The sequence below is a fragment of the Zonotrichia leucophrys genome, chromosome 2 (genome assembly GCF_028769735.1).
Source record: "Zonotrichia leucophrys gambelii isolate GWCS_2022_RI chromosome 2, RI_Zleu_2.0, whole genome shotgun sequence".
Classification (NCBI taxonomy): domain Eukaryota; kingdom Metazoa; phylum Chordata; class Aves; order Passeriformes; family Passerellidae; genus Zonotrichia; species Zonotrichia leucophrys.
In genome coordinates, this window is record NC_088171.1 from 22,197,578 (window position 1) to 22,217,309 (window position 19,732).

The 19,732-nt window shown below is 40.7% G+C and overlaps 1 protein-coding gene across 1 annotated transcript in view; it reads left to right on the top strand.

Annotated features, from left to right (window-relative positions):
• The window catches only part of FAM171A1 (family with sequence similarity 171 member A1), an 86,065-nt gene that overhangs the window by 39,043 nt on the left and 27,290 nt on the right, over positions 1 to 19,732 (top strand). The window contains exons 2-3 of the mRNA XM_064704213.1: positions 10,637 to 10,864; positions 17,062 to 17,154. Coding sequence (XP_064560283.1) covers positions 10,637 to 10,864; positions 17,062 to 17,154 — 321 coding nt within the window. The remainder of the gene's footprint in view (positions 1 to 10,636; positions 10,865 to 17,061; positions 17,155 to 19,732) is intronic.

The following is a 19,732-nucleotide window of genomic DNA, read 5'->3' on the forward strand; positions in this document are numbered from 1 at the left end:
TCTGCCATTTATTGGCCAGTCACAGCATTTTACATCAAGATTGATCTATAAATAGAACAGATAATTCAGTGATCTGTTTGATCAGCTGTGGTTCATTGGTTTTTAGCATTTTGATTTGTGAACCCCAGGAGTCCTTCAGCAGAGTGTTGTCCCTTTCAGACACCCCCTTAGATAGGCAGTTATATATACTACCTAAACAAACAGGCTACTCCCAAGTTACTTTCACCCATTGCCAAAGCCTGGTTTGTGTGGATCTCCAAATCTTCATTTCTAGCTACAGTGGTAATCATGTATTTATGATAAGCAGCTCTGGAAATCAGAGCTGCAAGGAGACCAAGAAATATGGAGGTATTCTCCAGTGCTCTTCCCATCTTGGAAGGCAAAATAAGGTGTGTGAGCAGCATGTCAAACCCTCATTGTCACATTGTGGTTTTTATATACAGTGAGTCTAAGAAAGATGAATGTTGCCAGTGTAGCTGTACCTTTCCATTATGATTGTGAATTTGTGGAAGAGCCAATAACTTCTGATCTACATAATTGACTTCCAGTGTAGGGGAATAGAAAGTAATTTTTCAAAATTCACAGTTTCAATCTGATTAGAATTATTTTTCTCATGAAATCATAATGGCCCTTAAAAATAATCCCCTGCCAAGAATTTAGATCACCCTGGCTATTACAGTAATTTAAACTGACGTAGGTTTTGGTTGCTGAGTCAGTTATGTATGCTCTGCATATATATGCAGTCATCATAGCTGAAGTATAGGCAGTACAGCAGCCTGGTTCAAAAATATTAATTGAAAAATTAATTGACTTGGATCAGAAGGCTTCTTCTGTGTGCCTGAGATTGGATCAAGGAGAAAACAAAGTGTGGTGATGAATGGCCATGTATTAAGCTGGGGTTGCTTTACAGTGTTAGGATAAAGGGAACTGTAACAGGTCCTATTTTATTTAAAGTTTTTCTTGATTATCTAGAAGAAGACCTAGATCACAGGTTAATTAAATGTTTAAGCTATTCTAAATGAGGAAATAGAAATATGATTTTGAACAGAAAATTCTCAAAAGCTTGGAAATAATTAATTTTGGAGGATAGGAAAATTTCAATATAGGCAAGTTGGGTGGCATTTAATGCTGGTGCTATTGTGACAGAAGTCACAGGAAGTGCCATGTGGAGATGTTAATAAAAGGAAGCTTTATAGGGTTGGGAGGAAACAACAGTAACCTCCTCCATCCACCCAGTTGCAAATACCAACTGGCTGTAGAGGTTTTTGGGTGTTCAAGAGCTGTTGTAAACACTCTGTCATGCCTGTGCAAAGGTCTATACTGTTTCATACCAGCCCTTTCCTGGCATTGTTTAAAGCATCCTGTAGTTATAGTGCCAGGAGATTTTACTGCCGTGGTGCCAGTATGCAGCGGTAGAGTTTGGGAAGTTACTGGAGAATCAGTATGGGATTTGGAATTAATGCAGAATAAAGATTTGCTACAGCTGTACATGCCAGATATTGACCTTAAGCTTGCCTAGGTCAGATAAGCAGGTACCCTTTCAAAGGGGGGCAACAGAGCTGACTGAAATGTCTGTGAATCAGCAGGGGTGGTCCCAGATCCTGTCTTTTCCTCTGCCAGTGTTTGCCTTGGCCACCATTCTCCACCCCCACACCTGCCTGTTCTGCTGATTTTGGCACGTGGGGCTGCTTTGCTTCAGCAGTTCAGCCTGATAACCTGGCATTGAGCCTCTGGGTTTGTTAGGCTGGTGCACTGCTGGGTTAGTAAATGCAACCAAAGCTGCAGCAGCTCCAAGGAGAAGCGGGGTAGCCCAAGAGAAGGAGCAAGAGTCCACAGCCAGGCCAAAGAGGTGGGGAGGGAAGGGATGCTCCTGGTTTTGCTGTGGAGTAGCTGAACAATAGTGCTGCACTCCTCATGACTCTGCAGAGCTCTCTGCTCAGGCTGGCTGGGTTGGAGGATTGAGATGATTACCATGTGTAGCTTCACCTATAATTTCATTTTCCTGTGTGCCAGCTGGGGATAACCTCTTCAAGGAATGAAGTGATTATAAATCGACTGTCGAGTTATTTGAAGGAAGGGTGCGTGCAAGTGCTTGGGTAAGGTTTCAGCACAATAGTTCACCTCTCTCTGTGCATGAGCTTACATCAGTGGATTACTGAAATAAAAGTGGAAGTTTGTACTGCAGGCTGCAGTGGGAATGTAGAGAGGCCCTTGAGATGAGTTTGTTTGAATTGTTACAGTGGTTTGTTTAAAAACAAACAACCCAAGTAAAAATAGCCTCTTCCAAAGTGATATCTAGCTTTGCTTTCACAACAGGCTTTGGAAATTAGAGATTAAACCTAAGATTAAAGCTGCTTGAAAATTAGGGGAAAACAAGTGCGTGTCTCCCCACTGCCCCATTGAACATGCATTGGATTGCTTGAACATAGAATACATCTGCTTTAAACTGCTTTCATCAGATGCATACTTTTATTAATAGACGTAGGATAAAGTTGTTCTGTGAGAAAATGTAACGTGTGCCTTTGTGGCTCAGCAACTCTAAGCTTTCCCTTTCTGCCCTCCCCCAAACTAGACTGATGGTGCAGTAGGTATAAAGTTAAAACCCCAAGCAGCTGAGCTCAGTGTGGTGTTATCCTCAGAGCTGATGTCACAAAATCAGCTGGGGTCTTGAGTCAGGGGAGAACTCTAATGCTGAGCAACTGGAAGATATCAGTGTACTAACTTCTCATTCCATATTGATCCCCAAACAGAGTTTCAAAGAAGTCTATTACAAAAAAAAAAAAAAAAAAAAAAAAAAGAGGGGTTTAAGTAGGGATTACTTTTTCCTGTCTTGTAAAGAATACATTATGCGTGTGGCAAACTAGAGCTTTGAAACTCAACTTCCATCTGCGCTCCATGACAGTATTTTATTTAATTCCATGTCTAAGAGACAAGGTTTGGAAATGAAATTAGTTTGTGTCATGCACAGTTCCTGTAGAGATCAAAGGCAGACCTGTTAATGCAACTATTGCTATTCATGAGTTTCATAGCCGTGTGAGTTTCAAGTTAATTATAAATGCTTGTTTAATCACTTAACAATAGGGTATCGGAGTCTCATCTGGGCATTATGCATATGGCTCCCACTTTTTTAATTAAAGCAAATTCCTACCTTTTTTCCCAAGAAATTAATTTTGGTGGTAATGCTCTAGGCTCTAGCAGGTCAGGATATGCAAATCTTCTTTTACATGTTGGACTGTTGCATGATGGATGTCTTTATTTTATTATCCTGTAACTGCCCCTCCCTCCCCTTTGAATACAGGGGTTGTATAGCAGCCTGGTTTTCATTGTATGTGGCATAAATTGCGCTAGTTCATACACTAGAAATTTTTTTGTGACATTTTACTAAAAATTGTGTGCATTATCCCTAGGACATAATGCGTTGTGAGATTAATGTATTTATCATTTTAGTTTATGATCACTTTGTTGAATGGGTTTTAAACCTGAAGAGGTAAGTAGGGCACCTGTCTGACCTTCATATCACAGACAACTGTGCTGTATTTGAAAACTGAGGATTAAGACTAATTATTTTAGTTAAGATAAACTATTTCAATCCCCTGGAAATTAAATTCTTGTGCACTAGGGGAACCAGCCACAGTGCCAGCAATGCCTGAGGCACTTGGAGCAGCAAGGATTGTTAGATGAGAAATGCGGATGAATCAACTTGAGCTGCAGAGAAGGGTGAAAAAGCCTCAAGTGCTACCCGGGTGTAGCTTCCTCCCCAATCCTGGATCCTGATTGTCCTCAGAGATGAGGTGAGCAGAGTGCTCTGATCAGGACCAGTGTGGGGGCTTCTCTGTGTTAGCCAAGAGTGTAATGTGCAGTTCTCATTGCACTATGCTGTTTCTGAGGAAGAGCAAGAGAAAGGAATAACAGAAAAACTCAGAAATCCATCAGTTGTGCATTTGAGAAAGAAAGTTCTTTCTTGGCTTCTGAGGTGGGAGGTTAATTACAGTCATCACACTGCAGCTACCCAGTGTGTGGAGGACCCTACTGATAGTCATCCCCTGGACCTCTAAAGTACAAAGTGTTCAGCAAATTCAGATTGCAGTGCTAAAAAGTGCCACAAACAGCCACTTGGACTGGCTTCATGAATGTTCTAGAACCAAACATTAATTCTCTTAACTTTTAACATTGATTGTAAGCCTTAATTAAACACCTAGAACTAAAATTACAGCTATTAACCCAATTTTTTTCTCACAGCTGGAGTCTACTATCTAGTAAGTCGTTCTCTTTTTGCCAAGAAATGACACCTGAATTTGCTTAGGTTCAGTGTACAGCTGTTGGCTGTCTCTGTCAGCAAGACTAAAGGTCCTCAGCTGACTTGATCTTGTGCAGTTTCATTGTTATGCATGGTGATCCAGCCTTCTCTTGCAAGAAGAGGAGGTCATGCTCCTCAGATGGCCAGTCCCAAGGCTGCTTCACTGTCCCCTGGGTTTTTATGTGTCTCTTCTCTGACCGCCTCTGCTTTCTAAATCCCTTCTGAACCTGTGTCTGAGAACCAAGATTTGTTGTGTAGTCTTACTGGATTTCTGACTAGTGTAGTAAGGAACTTTTTTCTTGGTGCCAGGGACTGCAGCAGCCTTGCTATCAATTCTTCAGTCACTGAATAGACACTGAGCAGACCCTCCTGTGTCCCATCCTTTGCATGGTTGGGTTCCCTGGGAACCAGTGCTGGACACTCAGCCCAGCTGAAACCTGACCTGTGGTGGAGGGGGGAGCTGTGTAGCACTTGATTTTCCTGCAATGAGGGCCAGAGCCAGTTCTGAGTAGAGGATGTCATCATCTTCACTCCAAATCTTGTTCAAGCACGTGTAGTTTGCTATTTGAGAGGCTACTTGAGAACTTACTTTAGCTGACAACATCAGTGAAGATCAGAATCTATTTACTTCTTGAGGGATGTTACATTCATGTTTCCTTTTCTTCATACAAACTTACTCTGCTGCTGTTTTGAAGTGTGATTGTCAGTAGAGCCTTCTTGATGTAGCACATTAGGAAGATACAATATGTAAATGCTAGAGTTGGCATCTGTGGCTAAAGCACAGGGAACACTCCTTTTCTAGGAAAATGTTTTCCCTTAGATAAATGAAAATCCTATTGTTTGGCTGAGGATTGACCTCACACATGGGCAAAAGGTTAAGAGACAGAAAGGCTTATCCATTTGGCACATAGGATTCAAAGCCAGGCATGTTGCCAGTAAGCTCAATCAGAGCAGAGGACCCAATTTTACATAAAGTTCATAATGGCTTTTTTTAAATGAGCAGGAAGCTTTCTTTTTCTAATCAAAACCTAGATAATTTAAATATCTCTTTCTTTGGTAACATCCAGACATTGTCCATGGATAAGGGACCCCCAAAGGAAAAGCTAAGTGATCACAGCTGCCTGTGTCAGCCTGCTCCCAAAAGAGATCATCTGGCCAGCACACGTCAGTGGGAGTGTGCCTGACAGAGGGGTGTGTGCACAGAAACCAAATTGCAGGCTTGGGATCTAAATAGGATTGTGATCTTTGATTTTCAATCTGTGTCATAACTTTTCTCTGTTTATTCCAATATGTGGAATCTGACAGTTTGCCTTTGCTCAGGTCACTCGGGATTTATTTTCTGTGTTATGTTACTGACTTGAAGAGAAAAAAAACCCAACCAAACCCAACAAACAAACAAAGCCCCAAACCACCTAAAATCAGTGCTTTTCACTTTTCAAGAGTTTAGTTACAGAAGACAGCAGTGATGACAGCCATTCCCAAAAAGGAAATCATTCCCAAACTGAAAGTTCACAGCAATGTAAAGAGCAGTTGTGAGTATAAGAAGGGGTTACAAGTGAAGAAATGTTTTTTTTAAGGTTAATTGTATTTCAGAAGAGGCAGTAGGGTTCATAGAGCAGATGGCACAGGAAGGATTGCTCAGAGAAAGTTTAAACTTAGTAAAATCTCAAAAATCAGATTAAGAAGACAGATGGGATTCTGGATTGGAATGTTACCATTTAGGGATTTTTTGGTCTTTTTTTTCACTTTCCCAAATTATAACCTTGAAAATGCTGGAGTTTCTTATACAGCTTACAATAAATTTAGTACTGCAAAACTGGGAGAGTGCTGCACTTAAGCAGCTGTTTTCACAATAACTAGTAGTTTTGGTTTGCACTCATTTGAAGAACAAGTAGGAGGTTTAGTGTTTAAAGGAAGACAAAGGACTGTAAGAGAAGAGATTTACACTAGACTTGCTTGAGCATACATCAGCCTTGATCTTTTTGTGGAATTTACCCCTGCATTTGCTGGTTTTATTTTCTCTTTTCATACTTACCTTCTTTTCCCACTTAGCTTTAGGATTCTTGAAGCAGAGTTGAAAGGTTGCACTATTTAACATCTGCAAGTGAGCCATTCCTACCTGCACTTATAGACAGAAAAACACAGCTTTTGTTGCCCTTACAGAAAGGGTGTTTTTGCCTGTGGTTTATCTCCTGGAAATGACAGTTATCCTAAGTGGTTCTTGTTTTGGACTTGAATCTTTTCTGTAAGAATATAATGGCAGGACACAGACGAGTGGTGCAGACAAGTGACTCTGGCTCTGTGCCTGTGCCCACCAGTGCTAGCAGCCAACAGGGAAGCACATGCCAGACAGATGAGGTCTGAAAGAGACACGTTCACACCACAGCAGTCAGGAGCCAGGTGCATCAGACAGGGCTGTGGCTCAAGCATAGCCTGGCCTGACTGTGGCTGGCTTGTCTGGGGAAGTGAGAGAGACCACAGCTGCCCTGGGTCTGTCACCTCAGGCATCTCTGCTTTGCTCTTAAAGGAGAAAGCATCAGCACTCTTCACCTTTATGTCCCATTCCTCCAGGACCTCACTAGCAGCACAGAACAAAATTCCTCCAGAACTCAGCAAACACTTCTACTGTACATACAATAGTCTGAGAATGAAGCAGGCTTGGCTTCCCTCATCTTTTGCAGTGCTTTCAGTTCCCTGCCTTCGTCTGCAACTGTGCCTCTTCTCTGAGTTCATGTGTCTTTAATTCTGTGTGAGGTCTTTGCTGTCGTAGGCTGCAGAACTCAGGAATAAGGTACCTGCTTTATACCCACTGTTTGCTAAGAGTTCCAGCTAAAAAGTTTGCCAGATATTTTAAATACTCTATTCCTTAGTTTAAAGTCTTCTAAACTGCTTCTAATTGATTTCATCCAGTATACCTACTCTTTCAGTCTAAGACTTCCCTATTAATTAGAGATTAGCCCTGATCTTGGGTCACTTGTTGTCCTTACTCTGCTGTCTTATTTCCCGTCTCCAGTTCCCCTGATCCTCAGGAAGTGCCTGAATATATCCTAGCAATTCTGAAACTTACTGTCTCTTTTTATAGGTTGTTCTCATCACGTCACTGTTTGAGAGGATGTTTTCTACAACAATTTCTTTCCAGTTTTAAGCTTTTAATCATTCAGTTGCTGTGGAAATTACACTGATAACGTAGCTTTAGTGTTCGTGACTTCACTGCTGCATTAGATAAGAAAAGGGAGCTGTCATGTGGGAGAAGGCTCTGAATTAAGCAAGTTGTACACATTTCACATGTTTGTCAGGGAAGATAACACATGAAAAGGAATTAGGATTGTTCAGGCTGCTAGGGTTTTCTCTATCTGCTCAGGAGAAAACATGTTAAATATCAAAAAGGAGAAAACAAGCCCAGTGTCTGATCTGGGGACTGTGTGGTTTGGAACAGCAGTTCCAGTCTGCTGCCTTTCAGGACATCAGTATTCTGTCTTGGGTGATTGCCTTTGTCATTTCTGTTCAGAAGAAGGATTTTGGAAGCCCCTGTCCTTCCTTATCAGAAAGAGAGAGGGATGGAGAAAGAGAGAAGTATGCAGACAGAAGCCCATACATAGCTATGGAGTGGGAGATAAAGACATTTCCTATTGGAGATACTTATGGCTAGTTCTGTGATTTGGGAAGAGAAAGATGGATTTGTGAATACAGGAAACATTATTTTTTTTCTTGTGATCAATTTTAGTAGTAGTCTCTCTTGTAGAATTTTGAATGTATATACAGAATTAAATTGATATGATCCTTCTATTGTTTTCTTACCCTCTTCCTTAATTAGTGTTTAATATTCCAGAGCTCCCTGGTTCCTTATATGTCATTGTTTTTAGAGAAGGCTGAACTGCCATGTTACTGAAATTGCTAACAGCGATGTCCAGCTTGTCCTGTTCTCTTGCTTTTTCTTTAATGTACCACCCATTGAGGTTATTCGTAACCTCATCTATTCTTGCATTCTTTGCTAGGAAATTCAAAGTGGGAAATGCTAAGAGTGCAGCTATCTGGCTTTGGATCTAAGCATATCCCTCCACTTTGAAAATTAAAACTTACACTGTTTGTTGTCCTCATGTTTGTAAATACATGAATATATATTTTTCCTTCATTGATTAATGTGGCTGCCTTTCACATACACAAAATTTCACAAGTTGCTCGGTAGTCAAGGCAAGGTTTCTAAGGAGGCACTCTGTACTGGACACCAGAGTATGTGGACACTGCTTTTCAATGCACATTGCTTCCTTTGACTACTAAATGCAAAACTGGGAAGAAGTCCAGAATCTTTAATAGCTGGAATATATTTCATGCTGATCCCATCTAAATTGGCATCCTCCATTGCCAAGTTCTAAAGCAATGGCTGCGATGATGATGAATTTCTCTAATGGGGTTTTTGTTCAGGGCTGCTTGATATTGGTCTTTTCAGTACTATAGGATTCAGAGAGAAGGTCTCTGCCTATGAAAGGGCCCAAGATATTGATCTTTCTGGCTGAAATGCCCGTAGGACAGATGTGCTGATACTTTTGTATTAGGTCCTCATGTCCTTTTAAACTTCTAGGTTGTTACAGTGTGTTTCTCCCCATACTGGGTTGTGTCATCTCGCTATTGAAACTCACCACAAGGATTTCGTTAAATTCTGTGTTTTCTTCTTGGTGTCATGTCTGGTTGACTCAGGGCTTTAACCAAAATAAGTTCTTATAAGGCATTTGTAATAGAACAGAACTGTACCACCAGTACTGTTCTGTAGAAATCAATGTAATGTTTTTGAATGTATATGAACAGGAAGTCATGCCCTCTTTCCTGGGCATCCCATGCAGAAACATTTACACATGGAGTGGGAGGAGAGGATCTTGCTTGTGAGAGGCTGAAGCTTCCTGACACAAAAAGGGAGTTTGCAAAATACCATCTATTGCCTTAGGGAATGGAGTAAGCTGAGATAGGGAACTTCATGTAAGAACAACAGAATCTCCAGATATTAGGATGGGAATGAGAGAAAGGGGAGAGTTGGAGAGAAAAGAGAGAGGGATATAAAAGTTCATATAAAAGGAAGAGGCAACTGGAAGTGAAAAGAACCCAAGGAATGTCTTGGTGGAAGCATTGCTGTGTTGGACCCAGCATTGCTGGGTCTTTTCAACACAGCACTGGATTTAAGTCATGGTTATTGCAGAAAGGCAACAGCTGCTGCTTTAGTGCATGAGGCAATTGAACTATTGTAGGCACAGAAAAATAATCATAGATACAGAAGAATGCCTTCCAGAGGGACTGTCTTGCACAAGCCACTCCATTTTATGTAACAAAAGCCTGGTGACACAATGCATGGTTTAGTCATAGGAGTGCCCAGAGTGGACAAATATTGTACATCTGGAAACATTTAAACTAGTAATTATTTTCTGGAAAAATGGCAAATTACTCAAGAAAAATGTAGTCCATTGTGTTGGCTTCAGGCTGCATATCTGCAGGATGTGTGATTCTCCTGACTGCCTAACCATCACTTCTTTGCTTCTCACCATTACTGTGTGGAGACAGGTGATACAGCAGTGTCAGGGCTGCTGTCGTCACTGCCAGCACTCTGCATCCCACCTGCGTGTCCTGTGCTTTGAGAACATGGACATGATCCTGTGGGACTTCTCCACCTTGGTTAGACATCACCAGGGAAGTCCTGTGCCAGCTGGGGCAATCTCTCCCACCAGAGCTGAAAATAGCCAACTGCAGCACAGCCTGCTCTATTGCCCACTTTCTCCCTGGGCTTCTGTCACAGCAGATTTCCTCCATTCCATTGCTACACAGAGAGAATTGCTTTGGGAAGGAGTGAGGAGCAAACCCCACTGGCAGCCTTTCCCTCTCCCCTCTGCTGCTGGAGAGGACTGGCTGGAGCAGAGGCATGGCAAGGCAGGGAGCAGAGTTTCCATGCCCTGCTGTCTGTGACTAACAAAGGATGTTTGATAGCACACTTTCAGAATTGCCACAGTACAGCAGAACTCTGTGATTGACATGCTGCCCCTCAAAGGGAGTGTTGCCTGCCCTGGAGATGTGCTGCCCAGCTGCATGGGGGTCACAGGTGGAGGTAGATGCCTCCACAGTTGAAATTAGTTGTTGGGCAATAATTCAGGACCTGGTCTGGCTTATAGCAGACTCTGCAGTGTCTCTGAAGAGTGACTGCCTGAGATGGAGAGCTTCAGGCCAGTATAAGAAGTCATACATGGCACCAAAATGTCAGAGCTGGTGTCTTTTCAGTCACTGGTGTGTCAGCATGTTCTAACTGCTGCCTCCCACAGAAGCTCTTCAGACAATAATCACTGTGCTTGTTTGTCATTGCAGAAGTAACGCTGAAGGTCCATGTAAGCGATGCCAGCACCCATCAGCCAGTAACTGAAGCCTTCATTGAGATTTTTACCAACCAGGTCTCCATTGCATCTGGAACCTCAGGAGCAGATGGCACTGCCTTCCTCAAGTTTCAGTATAAGTTGGGCAATCAGCTGATAGTGACTGCTAGTAAACATGCATATGTGCCAAATTCTGCACCATGGAAACCTGTAAGATTGCCTGGTAAGAGATCTTTATTTTTCTTCTGAGGTAAGATATTGAATCTAAAGGAAGCTACACAGTTTTGTATGATGTGTTTTAATGCTTGAGATCCTGGGTGGGAAGAGAAATATCTGCACATTTCAAAAATAGTAACATTTCTTCCTCAATTAAACTGCAGCATCACGGCTGAGTGGAGATTCACTCTTCTTCTGAAGGTCCTCAATACAGTGCTACATCAGTTTTCAAACACCTGTTGGTGCTCCTACAGCTCCATAGAAAATAGAAATCTATTCAAGATCTTTTTCTTTATTGGAACTCTGTTTCCAAGAACCTTGTTTCAGCCATTGTGGTGTATTCTTGCTTCTCTTCCTAGGTGTAGCAACAACTGTTGCACCATAGGCTGCAGTGTACAAAAATGTTCTGTCTTTTAGTTCTTAGCCATGTCAATAAAATGGTTTCAATCTGCAGCTATGTTATCCAGATGTAAGGATTTTTACTAACTTAATTAGCATGACTTTGTTTCTTCCACAGGCAAACAAGTATAACAATAATACCTACATGCTAATTTTTATCAGAATGCCTCAGAACCTTATATTAGCTATACAAAAGGAAAAATTGAGTCATGAAGCCTATTTGTGACTGCTAAAAACAACAGATTGAGGGTGGCTTTCAAACCTTGAGATATAACATCTTTATGAAGATCATATCCTAAGTTTCATTTGCCTTTCTTGTAATCCTCAGCTACAATTAGGGTCCATGTAATTTGGGAATGGTCCCAGGCTTGTATTATACCCAAATCACACCTAAATAACACACACCTCAGGTTTGATAATTAGCCTGGGCCAAAGCCACGGGAGGTTTTAAGGGCACTAATATTTAAATCGTGTGTATGTTCCCAGGGCATTGTTGAATTCCGTGCCTTGGCTCCATTTTATTTATTAATATCAACATAGCCAGAAGGGCTGCGTGACTTGCTGCAAGGTCAAGTAGCAAAATGTATTTTCAGAAGGGGAAAGGAACATGAATCTCTTCAAACCCAGAATTATGCTTTAGGCATTTCAATGTGCTCTTTCTTATCTGCTTTCACTTGCTTCAGATGAGAGAGGAGTGCCTTCTTCCACGTTTTCTGTACTGTATTCCACCGTGTTTTTCAGCTACTTAATGGAGCTAACAGCAAAGACTAAGTCAAGCTCTTTGGGGTGTGGTGAAAGAATAAGAAGCAACTGAAAAGGGTTGCAGCCAAGAGAGTTTCAAATAAGTGAAAGGCAACAGTTCATTACAGTAGCAGCTGTCACAGCTGGTCTGTGGCTGAGCAAATAATTCACTTGTAAATAAGAAACCCAGCCAGGTTCTATAAACTGGCCCCTGGGTTGATACACAGGGACTTCAACCAATCACCAATGGACTGTGATCGAATTGCCCCACAGACTTCCTAAGCTACAGATTTCTCACTGGTCAGGAAACTGGGAGGTGTTAAGAGCAGACCAAAGAGCATTATAGACTGGGATGTTTCAAACCTGCCATATAAAGCTGGGTTCAAACAATAAAGGTCTTGCTATTGCCACAGAGACCTTGGGGGTGTGTGTCTGTCTGTCCCAACCCACCACTCCATGATACAAGCATCAAAATTGGAATAGGTCGTGTAGAAAGGTTGTGAAATGTCCACTTTGAAAGACATTCAGAACTCAACTGGACAACCCCTGTTTGGTGGAAGAGAAAATGTCCAGAGGTCCCTTCCAGCCATAATTGTTCTGTGACTCTGTTTAGAAATTTCCTTTGAGTTTTCTTCTCTTTAAATAAGATGAAGTGCAGCTTTCTCAGCATACTTCCTGTGATTTTAAAGGATGAAAGTATGCAATAACTGTGCCTTGTGTCTTGTCCCTTTCTGACTTATACCTTAGGTCTTTTGAATGAGATGTACTCTTCCATAGCCTGGAGTTAGTTTGATTAGATTTTTGCTTGTTGTTTTGCTTAAAAACTGATTTTGAGGGAAGGGAATCAAACAGGACATTTTTGTTTTAGTAAATCATTGAAGTTAAAGAGCAGTAATTGTATAGGTTCCACAAAGTCTTTCTTTTCATGGCTGAAATGTGAGCTTAGCTCTGAAAGCAGATTCGTTTCACCTCTGATCGTCCCCCACTGAAACTGGTAGATAGTTTGCCATTGATTTAATTGGAAGTAGAGTCCTTTACTTTGCTTCCTGTACCTTGAACTTATTCCTTTCTTTGATTAAAGAAACAAGTTATAACTTGATATGCCCTATGTAGGTTTAATAGGGCTGTTCTTTGAATTAATCCTGAAAAGGTACTGGACATACAAGTTAAGATACTTAGGCTTTTATATTTTGTATTGACTAAGACACCTATAGTCTTTAAAAAACTTTCCAAGACTGTTTGTATTTAAATGCCTATCAGGCTTTTAACTAGCATAGTATAGAACTTTGGAAAAGTGTGCAAATTGTTTTGTTGTTATTTTTAAGCTGGTTTGAGTGATGGGGAACAGGCAGCATATCTCAATCTTGGTTCTGCAGTGTGCAGTCTGGGCACACCCACACAGTTGCATCCTCATTTCCCAGAAATGCTTGTTAGCAGTCCTAGGAGCTGTCCCCCACAGAGCAGATCCCCCACTCTGAGAAGCATTCCACCCAGGGCAGTGTTTAAGCTGCCATCCTGTGTGCTGTGGTAAATGAGCTATGGCCATATTTACCTCAAATGGGAAAGTGATAACCATGAGCAGGGTGTAGGTTTGAAAGCTAAAGGGTGGTAATGTGCTGTAGCAGAACTTGGCCAAAGGATCAGGATTCCTCCATCACAGGCAATGTGCATTAGTAATGGTGTTATGCTGAAAAGCTGTGCAGCCACTGAACTTGTGATTCTGTTGTAGTAGCTTCAAGGAGTAAATGTCGAGGGTTTTGTGTTCTTATAATTTGGCAGAAATTAACTTCCCTTATATTAACGAAAATTATTGCTACCTCTTTGTTGCTTAAGCAGAAGGATTATTTATTTACATAGTGATAAATGGTAGGAGGAAAATATTTAAGATCTTTTCTTCCATTAAAATATTTATCAGCAGTGCCATGACTCCACTTATTAACAGTTCATAAATTTAACATCACTTGGGTTGTTGAAGTTTTCATGATGGAAGGTGTGTTCATCTGTCTGCTCTTCACTAGGCTTAGATTTTTCTTTGTAAAAAATTTGGAAGAAAACATTTGTGACTGGTAATCCTTATTTAAAGGGACACTTCTTTTGGAGCAGTGTATGCAATAAAGAGAGGGAGCTGCTGAGACAGTACAGTTCAGAATTCCTTGGTAGAAGCAGTGTCATGGTCTTACTCCAGTCATCAACTAAGTACCACCCATCTGCTTCCTCCTCCCCAGCCTCCGTGGGATGGGGAGGAGAATCATAAAAAGCTAAAAACTCTGGGTTGTGATAAGAACAGTATAATAATTGAAATAAAGTAAAATTTTATAATAATAATAAGAAGAATGAGACTTACCAAAAAGAGTGGGAAATAAAACCCAGTTAAAGCAAGTGATGCACAATACAATTGCTCATCCCTGAGCAGCGGTTGACCCCTGCCAGACAACTCCCCCGAGTTTATATACTGGCCATGACATTCTATGGTATGAAATTTCCCTTTGGCTAGTCTGGGTCAACTGCCCTGGCTGTGCTCCCTCCCAGCTTCTCCTGAAGCTTTGCACTGACAATGTATGGAAAACTGCAAAGTCCTTGACTGAGGGTAATCACTGCTCAGCAGCACCCACAGCATCAGTGTGTTATTGACATTATCACACCATCAGTGTGTTATTGACATTTTTGTCGTCCTGAATCCAGAACATTGCCCTGTACCAGCAGCAGAGAGCAAAACAGCTGCATCCTGGCTGAAACCAGGACAGTCAGTCAAAGAAAGCTGTGGTATTCACTATGGTGAAACACAGTTTTAGGAGCAGAGGATGATGGTTATGGTGTTCCTGGGAGGGGAGAGCTCATCTGGAATTGTTTACCTGTAAAATAAGGTTAAAAACTGGGAAAGCAGAGTATAGTGTTTCAGGACTTGCCCTTGGCATAGCCATTCGGGGAAATGTGTGTCCAACTCTAGATCCATGCTTCAAGAAGAATGTTTAAAACTGTGGACTTTTATCTGGGGTGATTAAAAGATTGGAAAATGCAGTTTACAGGGAAAGACTTGGAAGGGCTTAATTTATTTTGTTCATTAGCAAGAAAGTTCATGGGGTAATTTGATCATAGTCCATCAATACCCTCATAGAGAACAGGAAACGGGTAAGAGAGAATTCTTCTGTCTAGCAGGCCTGTATAAAAAGAAGATCAAGTGGCTGGAAATCGAACCTCTATAAATTTTGATGGGTAAAGAGGCACATTGTTTAACTGCCCTCATAATTATTTATTAGAACAGTGATGCTGTGGTGTGTTCTTCACACTGGACACTGTAAAATAAAACTGGAATTTTTCTATAACATGTTTTCAAGTTTTGGTACAGCTATTGAATCTGCAATAGCAATAATTAATTCAGGGAAGGCTGTAGTTATACAGGAATAAGGCTGGATCATCACTGTCATCCTTCTGGCCTTAAAAGCTGTGTCTTTCTGTCATTGTCATGCTGAGAAAGGATTGTGCAGAAAAGCCCAAGGGAAGTTTAGAGGTTATATATTCGTTATAGTCTGGCACATATGGAAGAAGATGTTGGCATGGTTGATTGTATTGAGCTCCCCAGGGTGTCTAAATTATATTAGCTTTCTTCATACAAATTAAGTTATTGGAGTAAAGACAAATTTTGTAATTGTGTGGCCTTAGTGCTACTTGCACTAGGCTTTCTTACTTATGTTGCCTAATGTGTAGATCTGTTTTACATTTGGGCATTGGAAAGAAAATGCCCAGCTGTACTTGCAATAACATTATATGTAATTTTTTAAAATTATTTTTATGTTTATATATATCATTAAGACCATCTTTTAGATGGAAGTTGATTTCAGGGTGTTTCTTGTAGTTTTTTCTCCTTTCTCCTGTACTTCTCCCAAACACTAACATTTCTGATCTTTAAAAGGAGAATATATTTCTTAAAGCAGAAATAGTGTAGTCTTCCTAGTGGTAGCTAACATCTATATGGTCTCTTGTATTAATTAATGTGTATTAATTAAGAGGAAATTCATAAAATTCCAGAAAATCAGGAGAGTTTGTGTTGTTCTTCTGTTGACTATTTCTGAGAATGCTTTTCCTCAGCTTGCATTTACTTCAGACTAGGATGAGTACTCTCCAGGTATGGGATGCTGCCCAGTTATTACTAGTTATTAATAGTAACAAGTTATTGCCAAAAATAACCAGTCTGCATTAGTCTTCTCTTCTTCCATCTTTGAAAGCCACATGTGGACTGCAGGCAGTTGTGCTCCTTACTGTTTTTATAGCTGCAGAAGGCAGGTGGGCTCTGTGGCTAATTCCTTCCATATTTTGGGTCTTCTGGGACTGAAGAACTTGGCATGAAATGATATCCTGTTTTTACCCTGCAGAGATGTGTGTGCATACTGACACAGCCCCCTGCAAGGAGTGTCAGTACCCAGTGGGAAGGGAGGTCCTTGCAGGTAGACTTCTTGCAGCAAATACCATTTATTTGTCCCCTTTCACACCACTGGTAGGATGACAGTAGTTCTGCTATAAATAGCACTTCCCTGGTGTAAGTGGTGCCTCAGTACATGCTGCATTTTAAAGCAAATTGTTCTGACTTAATCATCATACTTTGCCTTTCTGTATAACTTACATAAGCATCTCAAAGTACTTTAAACTTAAATTTCATTGCAATATTCCTGAGGTAAGAAGTATAGCTGTTGCACAGAAAAAATAACTCAGCCAGACTGAGTTAGCATTTCAGTTCTCTTTATGTATTTCTTGTCTTTCTGTGGAGCTGGGAATTGCTTCATGTAAGGCATGAAACCCTGCTTTACACTGCACTCTGCGGTGCTTTGAGCTACCATGTGTGACGTGCAGGAGTCAAAGCATGGAACATTTTGTTTAGTTCAGTAGTTACTCTGGCAATTTAACTGTTTGGTTCAGAAAATGCATGTGGTTTCTGTCATGTATACAATATGATTTTAATAGTTTGGGTGGCCTGCTTTTGCAAAAACGTGAAGAAAGTAAGCGCTGTTGTTATTGGATTATGTTATAAGAATTTAAATATGTGCCACTTAAACCACTTCTCTCCCACAGTGTTCTCCTCACTGAGCCTTGGCCTTCTTCCTGAACGCTCAGCTACTCTGATGGTCTATGATGATGTAGTCCAGATAGTCTCAGGATTTCAAGGTATGCTGGCTTTGGGAAGTCAGAATTGAAATTTGAAGGACACTAAAGAAAAAGTCTGACAGCTTTCTGAACTCTGTCCTGTGAGTGAGACTCGTATTCTGTGGGGAGTTCTGAGTTCCCTGAGGAATGCTTCTCTGTGGGATTGTTTTACCAAATTAATAGCTGAATTCACCCCTGACTGCTGTGACTACGGAATTCAAGTTACATGGTAATAAATGAGTTTGGACTTTATTGTGCCATTTGAGAGCTAGAGATTAAATTTCTTACACTATCTGTTGGATGTTTTTTCATCTAGCCTCATTTAACCATCCTTGAAGGAGACATTTTCTGGTGTTCTTAATGTCTGAGATTTTCTCTGGCTTTATTTTTGTTCTTGCTCCCTAGTGTGAATGACTTAGATGTTTAGGGCATAGAAAAACTGAAAATTTCTTGTATCTGCATTGTTGTATACCCTGTATAAATTTGCTTTTCCTGTGAACTCCTTGTCAGGCTGCCTGCAAACCCAAGTCCTACACATTAAAACCCACCGTATTAGAAAAATACAGTTTAAAGAACCTTTATGTAAGGCCAAACACAGATTTAAAGTAACTGTAGTATCAGTTAGAGAAACAGTGTTTTCTGAACTGCACAGTGAAGAATAAAATGTTCGTTTGACTTAGGGTCTGACATAAATTAGTCCAGCTGATGTGCTGGCTGAGATAAGTCTGTTAATAAAAGAACAGGGGATTTTAAAGATGCTTTGAAGCAGAACATGGATGTATCCTTCCTCTTATTGTGCATAAATGGTGTCTTATTCACAATAAGTCTTATGCTTGCCATCATTTTAAACTCTACTGTATAGTTCATAAACAAGGAAATAGTGCCCTCAATAGTATTCCAAGATAACCTTGTTTTATCTGAGAGAATATAATACAATTATGCCTTCCTGACATATTTTTTAGTTAGAAGCCATCCGACACAATAGGCTTTTCATTAGTGATAGCACTAGATATGGCTGGAGCTGAAAATGCATTAAACAAATTAGGCAGCTGATGGAATGCTCAGAAGGAGCTGGAGAGAGCTGCTGTACATATATTCTGCAGTTTGAGAGCTGGACATTGTCTAATGGGGTGAATTAGATGGATGGTGAACTGTGTAAAACACAAGGGATTCCATTAGGCAAGACATGAAACATTGTTTACCAACAGTATTCCATTGTCATGCTGTATTAAATACTCTTTTTATGCAAATGTGCTAATATTATGCAATTAACTGAAAAAGAAAAGTATTTTCAAGTTCCCAGCTTCCTTCAAAAAAAACAGGGGATGCTAAAGGACTAGAGGGACATTTAACAGCTGAGTGAGACTCATGCATATTTTCAACATAATCTTCTTTTCCTTCAGTGATTTGGTCCAATGTGTTAACAATATATGTGAATTAGAATAATTTAACTTCTTCTTCTGGGATAGCAGAAAAAAAGCATAAAGGAAGAAAGGGGTACCCGGAGTATGCTTAGGATTTGAACTTGCAGTCTTGCCCTGTAAAATCTATTTTATGGGTCCAGTCCTCATTTCTTTTCTTGGGACTTCTCTTGTGATGAAGCCTAAAAGAAAGACAGCCTAGACATTGTTCCAGTATTTGAATGGAGCCTCTCTAGTCTCCATCCAAAATCCTTGTGACCTAGTTTTTCTCTGTTATTTCTCTAATTTACTTCCCAGTAACCTCACACTGTTTCAAAAGAGCTGATCAGGAGTTACCTTAGTGCAAAAATGAGAGCAAACCAGAACTCATTAAACCAGGAACAGAGTGGGAACACTGGTGTTTGAAGCACCAGTCAAAGGGAAAGAAAGGCCTGTCTTGGTACACTAAGTTACCAATTGCATTTGAATAATTAATCAAGCAAGTGATGTATTATGCAGTTGAGAAGTTTGTCTGAGTTGATGCAGGCAGCTTCATTTTCAGGATGGCATTACAGTCCACTGTCAGTAATTGTGAGGGATGGGGCTTGCCAGCCCCTGGGTCACTGCAGTTATTTAATGCCAGCACAGTGATGGCAGGATTTCAGTGTGCACTGAATGGGAGCTGTGTGGGGACTCTGCCTCTGACCCATGAGCAATCAGAGCATGAACTGCTGCGACTTCAGATGTTACTGCACATGGATTAAACCTCAAATGCTGGTGTGGTGCCACATGTCACATAGGCAGGGTGACAAGAGGTGCCTCACAGGGACTCCTTGAGGTTACTTGCTCAGGAGTGTACTGGCAAACTGGAGGTGACAGCATTTAAATCTGGCCAATGTGTTGATGAGAGGCTGTTTGAAGAAGGTAAGATCAGTGCTCAACAGTCTTTACCTCACAGCACACATCATGTGGGAAGAGCTCACGTGCACATTTTACACTCGAATGTGTTTGGGTTTTGTAAGTAAAAACTGGATTTTATAATTAAAAAATAGGTATCTTCAATAATAGAAGCAATACTAATAACCCACTCCCAGTGATAAGTGATGACTTGTTGAAAAATTCTCTTAAGAGTCTGGTCAAGTTTCTACCACTTCCAATTTCCTTAATAAATCTGTACCCAGACATATGCCCCAAAAGCC